Genomic DNA, 12,376 nt, shown 5'->3' on the forward strand with positions numbered 1-12,376 from the left:
TATTATATATATATTATTAACTGAGTTGATCAGTTATCATAAAGTCAATGATAGCTCACTAAGCATCCAGATCGGAACATTAGATGTATTAAAAAACTATTATCTCTGTCAGCCTTACATGTGCAATAGTGGAACTATAGAAGGAAGAATATTATTTTTAAAAATTATATTTAATTAAATTAGTGCAAAATATCTCTTGTTTTGTTTACAAAAGTGAATAATAATTAAGTATAAAAAAAATAATTATATACAAAAAAGGTCAGTAGGCGGTGCGTCATAAACTAGCGCGAATCTTAATATTTTATGTTTTCCATATTTTTGAAATTTAAAGAATTTTTTAAAATTCAATAAAGTAACTTTATTATTTATTTATTATTTATATATGAAATGTTATTACAAATGAAATTAAAATAATTCAATAAATTGCTATGTTAGATCCTAACGCCACCTGCTAACGTATTAACGAAGTATACATTGTTTACTTCTGATAAACCTGTCAAATTCAGACGAAATATTTAAATTAATAATAAAAGATAAATACATATGATTTGATAGTAAATTTAATTATCATATAAAGTAAATGCCTAAATTGTTTTAAAATAATAATTGTATTTATATGAAATTGTTTTAGTTCGAGAAGTGTCATAAAAATTTAAACAGATTATTCAATATGTTATTAATTAGATGACATTTATGACTTCTAAATTTTGACAATCTAATCGTTACGAATCGAATCTTTTATTGACAGATTCTTTTAATTATTTACTTTTCATTTAATGTCTGTATTTTGTTAGTTATATTTCATGCAGTTTTTAATTTAAACATGCTTCGAATAAATATATTTATGATGATTAGAAATGAATTGACCGAGAGTAGTAACAAAGAATATAGACGCTTAAGCGTCTATATTCTTTGGATGTCAATAAAAGATTCGATTCATAACGATTGGCAAAATTTAAAAGTCATAAAATATCATCCAATTAGCAATATTGAATCATTTGTTTAAAATTTTATGGGACTTCTCGTTTTAAAATATTTTCATATAAATACTGTTACTATTTTTAAACATGTTCTTTCGTTTATATAATAATTAAATTTACTATCAAATTTACTATTTATTTAACATTTATTTCATAAATATTAAATTAAAGTAGGTCTTCTGATAGACATGTCAAATTTCGTCCGAATTTGACAGGTCTATTAGAAGAAAACAATATTTTATTGAATTATTTAAAATATAAATAATAAATAAAAAACAAAATTACTTTATTCAATTTTAAAAATACAGATAACATAGAATGAAGCTTCGTGCTAGTCTACAGCACCGCCTAGTGTACCATCTTTTTTATTTAGTTAGATTATTAGTATATATAATATTTAGAATAATAATAAAAGAACAAACTAACTTAATTTAGCTGTAAAAGCTTGTAGAACTGAAAATTCGTATTACTAGCTTAAAAACTGCTTGATTCGTTAGAAACTATGTTACAACTTATGTCTTACGTTTACTGACATTTATCGATTCATTAACTTACAATTTGACATTTCAACATTTGTGTTGTGTCGCAAGAGACATAACGTCATAACATCCTAAATATCCCCTCCTGAATTTACACAACAAAGCTGCAAAAAGTATTATAAATGACTCAATAGAATCGATTAATTAGATCCATAATGTGCAACTTTCTAATTTAATTGTTTATAGAACAAGCTATTGAATAACAGTGATGGCTAAGTTGTGATAAATGTTTATATTTTGCTATGGCAAATAGACGTGATGTTTTGAAAACTTCAATGGATCCACTGCCAAATGCCAGTGACCCTTTAAGGGATCTATTTGAAGCCTGCAAAGTAGGAGATATTGCCAGGGTGCGGAAATTAGTTACTCCCGTTACTGTGAATGCCAGGGATACTGCTGGAAGAAAGTCTACACCCCTTCATTTTGCAGCTGGTAAGTTAAATTACAACATTCTTCCCTGTACCTAGTTTTATTACAAAATAAGGAAGTGTACAAATGTCTAGTTAGAAGGAAGTGTGAAAATGGCCAATATTAATATTCCACTCCACATTATGTATGGTGCAACTTATTAACATGGTTTATGTAGGTAAATAGGTAAAATAATGTTAAATAAATCAAAATGTATGTATTTATTTTTTGAGTAATTTCTAAGAATTCTAATTTGTTTATACACAACTTTTGGTTCCATTAAACAAGGAAACACTAATTTTTATAAATCTTTATAAACTAATCTTAGGGTCATTAAGAAATAATTTTTCTTATCTGAAATTATGTCTTAGGTAATAATACACCAATTAAATATCTAGAAGGTTCATCACAAGCACAACAACATCTTTTGAAGACTTTCATGTATATGTAATTCTAAATATTTACAATAATAAATATACCATACATTATTACTTATGAAATTAAACAACAGTTTAAGCAAGAAGTAAAGTAAGACGCAACTAATGGTCATTTAGTGTGTAACTCCAAACTCATTTTATATTAGAAAAATTTTTGTCTACTTTTCCAGTGGCAAGATTTGTGTTAATTAATCTCCTTACCAAGATACAGAGTGTTTTATTACAAATATTCTAAAATTATTTGAGCTCATTGCTTTAACACCTTCCAATATTTTTGTTCAAACTTGACGAACAGTTTACACATATTTGGATACTTTAACTAGTGTTAAAAGAAAGTTTTCTGCTGTTACCAGAGGTGTGCTCTATGGATGGATACTTCCTTTTTCCCCTCACAATTTATGCCACTGTCATAATAATCATTTCTGCATGTTTTTTAAATTCTTTTGTCTTTCATAACTTAACCAAGTTGCTGATAAATTTTGTTAATTGTAATTGTAAGTTTTCATGAAATCGTAAGTTTTCATATTCTTAATGAAACACCCTGTATACAAAAGCTAAAGTTGGTTATAGTAATCCAGTATATTAGTACCTGTTTACAAAAACAAGGGAGATATACAAAAATGCACAAATTACAGGGCCATAAAAACATTTGTAGACTCTGCTGGATTGCAAAATTATATAACCAACAGTTATCACCTGGAGAATATGGAAGATAGAAAATAGTGATAGACAGATATATGAAGAAACCAAAATATCTGATAATTGGTTTGGTTTTATGTAAGGCAGATCAACAAGCAATATTCATTATAAGGCAGCTGATGGAAAAATACCAGAATAAGAAAGCAAATGATAGAGTTCTTTAAGAGATTCTGTGGTGGGTATTCAGTAAGAAAGGGGTTCCAGGTGAATATGTGAAGATTGTGAGACATGTATAAGGGAGTAACAACTGGTGTTAGGACAGGTGTGGTAGAGACTGATAAATTCAATGTGAAGATTGCACCAGAGCTTGGTGCTCATTTATTCTCATTAGTGTTGGATCATATAACAGGAAAACTGCAGGGTGCTTAATGTATGCTGATGATTTAGTGTTAGTAAAAAATTCTGAAAGGGATTTAGAACAAAAACTGGAACAGTGGAGATAAGCTTTTGAGGAAAAAGGCTTAAAACTTAATAAGAGAAAAATAGAGTATTTGGAATGTTTTTTTAAAGATGGGGATACTACAAAATAAAATAATAACTTTGGATGATGAAAATTGTGAAAAGTAATAGTTTTAAGTACCTATGATCATATTACAGAGTAATGGGGAAATAGATGTAAATAAATGCAGTAGAATTAGGGAGGGATAGATAAAGTGGAAGGAAGTGAGTGGTGTGTTGTGTGACAAAAAGATTTCAATGAAACTGAAGGGAAAATCCTATAAAACTGCCATAAGACCAGCTATGATGTACAGAACTGAATGTTAAGCAGTTAAAAAGAAAAAGGAACAACAAATGCAATTGACTGAAGAATCCTTAGATGGGTGAGAATGAATATATTAGGGAAAATCTAGGGGGGCACCAGGATTTTCATTGTTGAGACATTAATCACCCAATATAAAGAATTGTTGATCTGTGGGTTCCTAGTAGGAGTAGGAGAGAAGGACCAAAAAAGACCTAGAGTAGAAGGTTAGGCATGACATGTTGGTAACAAGGATTGATATTAATACAACAAGATAGTCCAAGATAAAAATTTATAGAGAAATGTAATTAGGAAAGCTGACTCCACATAGAGTATGATGAATTTATAGTAAGCTTGTGGCTAGTATTTTAGGTACACTACCAAGTTACATTTATATTAGTAGAATCTATTTACAAAAACTAAAGTTGGTTATAGAGGTGCAGAAATTAGATTTTTAACAAATGTTCCCAGAAGTTGTTTATAATTATTTTCGATATATATATTTTTATGGGAGCTGGTTGTCATCTATTTAACTCTAGTTCATAATAGAGTCATTCTGTTTTACTTAAATGTTTTCAAACTATGCCTAAAAAGCTTGTTTGCTCTTATACTTAAAAAACTAGTGATTTCTAACAAAAAATTAACCATACAACACAATTTTGAAAACTTTTAAATTTGTAGATATATCATCATTATTCTGGCCATACAACCCTGCGTAGTTCCCAGCCTCCTCAAGAATTTCTGTCCAGTCTTCCCTATCCATCTCCTTCCTCCACCAAGCATGTATTCCCATATTTCTCATGTCTTCATCAATGTTATCAAGGAACCTGGTTCTGGGTCTTCCTCTTCTTCTCTGACCAATGAGTTTATCAAGGAGCGTTTTACGCAAATTACATGCCCTATCCACCTCAGATGTCCTATCTTAATATGTTTTACGATATCTGGTTCCTGGTATATTCTGTAAAGTTCGAAGTTGTATCGTCTTCTCCACACTCTATTATCATCCACTGCTTCATAGATTCGCCATAGTACTTTTCTTTCAAAACATCCTAATATTTTTCATTACTTTTTGTTAGAGTTCAGGTCTCTGAGCAATATGTTAGGACTGGGCATATTATTGTTTTGTAGGGTTTTATTTTTGTATTTCTCGATATAATTGTGGAAAGGAGGAGATTAAGCCCAAAATAGCATCTACTGTCAGTGCAAATTCTGAGGCTTATTTCTGCAGTAGTATTATTTTCAGTGTTAAGGTGCACTCCCAGGTATAAAAATTGATTCACTGCTTCGATGACATCGTTTTCTATAACAAGTGGTCGTAGGATTTGTGGTTGTGTTTATTTTCATATTCTTTGTTTAGTTGGTGTTTATTATTAAACCCATTTTTGTAGCTGATTCTTTTAATGCTACATACGCCTCTCGTACACATTTTCTGTTCTCCCAACAATATTGGTATCATCAGCATAGGTAAGGATTTACACTGATTTATTTTTCATACTCTACATTAAACTTTTTCAAGAGTTAGTTTTGTTAAATTTACCAACTGATTTGGTATTCCCAGCTCTTTCATTCCTGTGAACCTCTTGATTCCTCTTTCATTTCTCTTCTATTCACAGAGTCATAGGCTGCTTTGTTGTCTATAAATATGTGATGCATATCTATGCCATCTTCCAGTGTTTTTTCTAAAATTTGTTTCAGGGTTGCAATCTCATGAATTGTCCATTACTACTTCTGAAACCAGCCTGGTATTTTCCTACTATCCGTTCTGCATATGGTACCATATGGTGACATAGTGCTGAGGAAAATATTTTATACTATATTAATTCCTCTGTGGTTAGTGCATTCAAATATATCTCCTTTGTCATGTATGGTGCAAAGTAATATTCCAATCAATGGGAAGGGATTTCTGTGTCCATATTTCTTTTATCAGTTGCTGTAATGCCATTATAGTATCGTGGCCACCTTCCTTATATAGTTCAGCTGGGAGATTATCTATTTCCTATTCTAATATTTTTAAATTTGTAGATATAGCTGGATTGAAAAATGGTTACGAAAAAACAAAAACAAAAAAAATATAACTGACAGTTATCACCATTGCTTTGGTGATAACTTTAAAAAGTACACCTAAGCCTGTTTGATTTGAAATTTCATTGTGAACAGGTGTACATGTATCCATTTTTGTTAGAGATGTGATACCTATTTCTTGAGATAGGATAAAAGATTAAATCATGTCAGTATAATATCATTCCTTTTTTTTTGTTCAAAAGTATTTCCTGATTTCTCCATTAATTTTTCAGCTAGACCATATTGAAATTTTAATTACAAAAAACTTTCTGGAGACATTTCTACAAAAATTGTTTAGTACAACACATTTTTTTTGTATTCTGGAACATATTGTTAAAATTTGGCCTTTTTTATTCATTCTATATTCACAAAAGTAAGTAAGCAGTATTTACAAAAATAAAATACCACAAAATATCCTATGATCAATGTTACGCTGCTCTTTTTATCTTTTCATATTTTTATATAGGGGTCTTTAGTTTATTAGGACTCCATTTGTCTCTATTCGCTCAGGTACAGTCTGGGTTGGTGACATTCGGTATACGTGATGACACAGTGGCTCATAAACAATTTTGAGTTGATATTTGGAATGGGGATAACATAACATAACAATATCTTTATTTTTAGAAAATAATATACATTCTGTGAACATAAAATTATTTAAAAAAAAACAGTGTCACAAACGAAAATATTATTTACTTATTCCTAACCATTACATATACAAATAGTCCTCCACAGAATATGGCTCAAGAGCTACCAGTAATTTAAATATTTGATGTTTATACAAACTTAATCTTTCCTCCCTTTTAATAGGATCAGGCAGTTTATTAAACAATTTGATGCAGCAATAAAGAGCGTTTTTTTCTGTTATACTTAACCTGTGTATTGGAATTTTATAATTATATAATCTGGTATTTACTATACTATTGGGCTCAAAGTTCCTAAAGAGTATTTTATTCTTATATAGAAACAGTAAGCATTCTTGAATAAATACAGCGTAAACTGTTAAAATATTATTACTCCTAAAATGCCCTCTACATGATTCCCTACTTTTTAAGTCAAACATAACTCTGATTATTTTTTTCTGAACCAGAAATACATTATTTATGTCCCTACTGTGGCCAAAATTTATTAGACCATATCTAAATTTTGCTTCAAAATTAGCATGATACACTGTTTTTAATGAGTTACTATTCATGTATTTTTTTAGAACTCTAAAGCTGTAAATCACTTTACTCAAAGACATACATAACTGGTCAACATGTTTATCCCAACATAAAAAACTGTCAATATATAATCCTAAAAATTTGGTACTGCTGCTAATATTTAAAGTGTCATTATTTACAATAATACTGTTTGGCATATCTGAATGTGCATAATTTGTCTTAAACAAAAGAAGATCTGTTTTATTTTGATTTAAAACCAAACTATTCATAGAAAACCAGTCTTTAGCTTTCTGGAACTCTAAACTAGCATTAACGCTTAGAACAGACATGTCTTTACCACTGACTAAAATCTGCATAATTTGTTATGCTGGAAGTAGTATTAGCCACTAGACCATGAAGATCATTGATATAGATCACAAACAGTAAAGGACCAATCACACTTCCTTGTGGTACTCCAATATTGATAGTGCTTTCAGATGAGATGCCTATTTCAGTGTTTTTATGTATTTTTACTAAATGTCTCCTATTTGCCAAGTAGGACTTAAACCAGTTCAATGCTGGTCCACGCATACCATATTTCTCCAATTTATCAAATAATAGGTCATGCACTAAACAGTCATATGCCTTTGATAGGTCCAAAAAGAGACCCAAGCCATATGACCAATCTCAGTACATTTCAAAATATCCCAGACAAATTGAAAAATCGCAGTCTGAGTTGATTTTCCCTGTTGATAACCATGCTGATTTGCACTAATAATATGACATTTTGTTAAAAATTCTGTTATCCGCCTATACATAGTCATTTCTAAGATTTTTGAAAAGGAACATAGAAGGCTAATTGGTCTATAGTTATTAATTAATTTAGGATCACCCTTTTTGTAAACAGGTGTTACTATGGCAGTTTTCAGGCATTCAGGAAATACACCAGATTTTAGTGAATTATTTATGATTGTAGTGAGAGGATTCACTATCTCCTTTATACACAGTTTAAGGATTTTAGTGGGTATTTCATCAATTCCACAACTCATTTTGTTTTTTAAATTTTTAGTTATATCCATAATTTCAGTTTCTGGCACAGGTGCGACAAACACTGAATTTATGTTACTTGCAATGTTGTCTTTATATCCAGTGTATTGTAATTGAGATAAAGTGTTATTTAAAGTAGTATTTAAGTGGATCATGTATTTATCAGCAATCTCTTGAGGACTACCCTCTACTTTTATTGAATTTACACTTTTTAATTGACCATTAATTTCACTAACAATTTGCCACATGCATTTATTTTTGTTGGCAGCTTCAGACATCCTGTTTTCATATAGCTTTGATCGTTTTGTTATTAGTTTCTTATTATATTCTTTTTTTACCTGTCTATAGGAATCATAAAATTTATGGTTAACTCTGCTCATTGTAAACAAGATGTCTAAACGAGTCTTACATTCTATTATCTCTGGATCATCTCTTTTATTAAGGCCTTTTTTACGTTGCCTAGAATCTAACTTTTTAAAAGGAAAGCACTGATTGAATATATACAGAAACTGATTTAAGAAAGTATTCCATTGATCATTTACACATTTGTAACTTAAATTAAGCCAGTCATGATTATGTAATTTACTTATAAAGGTTTCAATATTATTTGTACTAAAATGTCTTTTCATTTCAAGAGTATTCGTTTCTGCTTCCTCTACCTGAAAAGTTAATTTTTGGGCAGAATGATCAGAGATTCCAGCGTGCAAGACTTCTACTGACACATATGATTGCATATTTGTTAGTATGTTATCTCTACAAGTTTTAGATGTGGCAGTTACTATAGTGTAGTCTTCAATTACATGACAAATATTATATGAGTTAATTAACATACAAAATTTTACTTTATCTAATGTGTTATTCTTAAGATCGATATTGAAATCTCCCCCTATAATTATAATTGTGTTTTCTATCATAATTCTTCCCAGTATAATATCAAATTTGTTTAAAAAAACTGCCAGATCGCTACCTGATGGTCTGTAAACTGATGCTATAATGAGTTTGTTATTACCTATATTAGCTTCGCATACAGCACACTCTATTACCCTATCTACTGATAACTCTTGTATATCCTTTCTTTCCTGGCCAATGATGTCTTTACTAAGATATATAGCTGTTCCTCCATGTTCGTTCACATTATTTCTACAATGACTAGCTGTCAGCACAAAATTGTTAATTCCATATTCACTTAATTCTTCTTTAGTTTTCCAATGTTCTGTTGTGCACAATATTTTACAGTCACTGTTGTTTGTTAGAAGTTCTTCTATTTCATCAATACAATTTCCTATGGATTGGAGGTTCTGGTGGATATCACTGCCACTGTCATACCTGTTTACTTTTTCCATTTTGCATACTTTATTTTGATATAATATGCCTACAAAAAGTGTGTAAAAGTTATGCCATCTAGTTGCTAAAAAGTAGCAATTCAATTACATTTACACAAAAATGGAAGTGATTCATATGATGGGGGATGGAGAAAAACACTTGTGTATTGGATGTTTGAAAATTTCTGAACATACCTCCATCGAATATCACTATAATAATGACAAATACACCTAAGATTGAAACATCAGCATAACAGTGTATACAGTAACTGCCATGGAAGTAGGATATACTAGATGTAAACTTTTGCAAACAGGGGAAAATGATTAATGTTATGAATTGAAAAAACTATTCAGGTCAGAAATTTTAAGACTGCAGAACAAGTTACTTACCCTTGTGACCTCATTTTTATGATCAATCAATCAATGAAGAATCAACAGTAGACTGTATAATAACAAGGAGAGAAATGATATCTAAACAAATGTCATATGGAGGAATGAAATAATGAAAATCAATAATAATGAAAAATACCAAATAATGAAATAAGGGATGTCTGTAACATTCAGGATATTGTACCATGGGGAAGATGTGAATGAATATTGTTATTATTCCATCCATTCCATTATATATAAAAGACCATCATACACTCTCATTGCTCATGATGCATGTTGTGCTTTATGATTTAAAGCTGTGAAAGCTTTTGCTAAAGCACTCTTTTGTTGTGACCTAAAGTTTCCAGAACTTTTAAATCACATATTTCCAAAGACCACATGCTTTCAGGTGTCTAAATAAGGAAATATTGCCTATCAATTGGAAATGGAACAGATTTTTATCACCTGATTTTTTTGGGTCACCAGGCATTATCCAAGAGAAGAACTGCCACCAACCAAGGCAATTCTTCTCTTGAATAATGCTTCTAGACATCCTCACAACCTTGTTGAGAAAAGAAGCCTAGATAGTTTACATGCCCATGAATACATCACATTGGCAATAAATTCGTATACAAATTGTTGAGGGTTTTAGACTCAACAGAAAAAACGATTAAAGATTATTGGCCGTCTTATTTTATTCTAAAAATTACAATATCAGGACACATGGACTGTGGCATAAACTTCTACCAAAATTTATACACGATTTTGATGAATCATGACATGGGGTTTCTATCTTAGTTTTCATGTACAATATTCACCTACATGTAATAGGTGTTTTTCAGTTTATGGAAATAAATTTATGGAAATAAATATTCATGTGACCTTTATTAATACCTGGCGCTGAATATATTAAATAGTTTAGTATATTTAACACATTGTTTTTTTACGATTCAGGAAATTGATAAGAGCAATTAAAATGGAAAGAATTTTAAGTTTAAAATATCTTTTGAAAAAATGGAAAACTCAAAAATTGTAAAACAAGATCCATAGACTAATTCTTTTAGTTTGGAAAGGATTTTAGAAGGATTGAAACTAAAGTAAATATTACTTTACAGTAAGTAAAATCAATTACAGTTTCTACTAGAGCATATGTTTTAACTTGAGGACATTTTGTAATTGTGTACAACTAATATAAAAACATATATATTTATAGTATGAGATATGTGGACGATCAGAAATTATTTCACAAATAACCAAATAAACATAATAAAAAATAAAAGTGTTACACCTAATTAACAACTAAGGAGAAATTATTGGAATACATAAAACAAAGATCAAGAGTCAAAATAGGTCTAACATGCACATTGTTGTGGAAAATCCTTCATCATCAACATCATGTAGCGCTAAAATGTTGGGTGGGTCTTGGCTGACTGTACAATTTTTTCCAATTGGCTTGGTCCACCAATCTGTAGTCAAATAGGGCATTCATATTTTGGGTGTCTGATTGGATGTTGTCTTTCCATCGCATTTTAGAACACCCAAGTGGCCTTTTTTCTGTGGTAACCTAAATCAGTTTTACAAGTTTTAAGTTTTAAAATGTATGTACAGTAGACTCCCGTAAGTTCAGCCTCGGTTAGTTCGGTCTCCGCTTAGTCCGGCCGGCTCTCTGAGCATGAGGCATTCACTTGGCGAGCGCCAGCCAGACGCGAGCAGGCAGTGCAAGTCTCAAATCGTTTACGTGTACAGTATTGTATTCTTTGACAATAATTGTTTCGGTTCGTGCATTAAGAGCGTAAGCGCAAAATTTCGGGCCAACGCTTCTTGAATGCATTCATTTTTTTGGAATCCTAAGAAAAGTAATAAGTATTTTTGAAAAATTTAAACGCAGAATGAAAGATTACATTATTATCAAGGGCCAAAAGTCCCTGAAAACTTGTATAATGTTTATTTTAGTTACAGGGGTGAAAAAGAAGAGAAAATTTTAAAGGTGTGATTTTTAATTTAAATTATCTCATTCAAAAGAAACTTTTTGTTTATTCTAAGGAACGTTCGGCCCTCGGTAATAATGTAATTTTTCATTCTGCGTTCAAATTTTTCAAAAATACGTATTAGTTTTCTCAGGATTCGAAAAAAATAAATGCATTTAAAAAGCATTGGACCGAAATTTTGCGCCTACACTCTTAAACTGTTTTTAAAATGAGTGAAACGCGTAAACGTAAGTACAAGTCAATGAAACAGAGACTAAACGCTCTGGAAATATTGGACGAAGGAGAATCTGTGCAAAGTATTTGCAAGGATTTAAACGTGAAACGGAAAAAAATCTACAAAAGCGTTGCACACTGAGAAAAACAAAACACGAATTGGTGGAAGATGCTATTTGGTTGTGGTTCGTCAAGAATGAATATGAGGAACGCCGTTAAGTGGACCAATCCTAAAAGAGAGAGCTATGATCTTGCATTCAAAGCTTCAACCAGAAGAGGCGTTCTTGGCTAGTGAGGGATGGCTCTCCCAATGTAAAAAGAGACTTTTTAAGCAATATACCGTGGTTCGGCCTAGGGTTCAGTCCCGAGATGGTCGAACTTACGGAAGTCTACATGCCTTGTCCACTTTGGTCTTTTGGATTTCATCTCCTA

The 12,376-nt window shown here is 30.8% G+C and overlaps 1 protein-coding gene across 1 annotated transcript in view; it reads left to right on the plus strand.

Annotated features, from left to right (window-relative positions):
* The first annotated feature begins 1,570 nt into the window (after positions 1 to 1,570).
* Tnks (tankyrase) overlaps positions 1,571 to 12,376 on the plus strand; it is a 79,599-nt gene continuing 68,793 nt past the window's right edge. The window contains exon 1 of the mRNA XM_072530184.1: positions 1,571 to 1,951. Coding sequence (XP_072386285.1) covers positions 1,762 to 1,951 — 190 coding nt within the window. The 5' untranslated portion in view covers positions 1,571 to 1,761. The remainder of the gene's footprint in view (positions 1,952 to 12,376) is intronic.

Source organism: Diabrotica undecimpunctata, chromosome 4, assembly GCF_040954645.1.
Source record: "Diabrotica undecimpunctata isolate CICGRU chromosome 4, icDiaUnde3, whole genome shotgun sequence".
Lineage (NCBI taxonomy): Eukaryota > Metazoa > Arthropoda > Insecta > Coleoptera > Chrysomelidae > Diabrotica > Diabrotica undecimpunctata.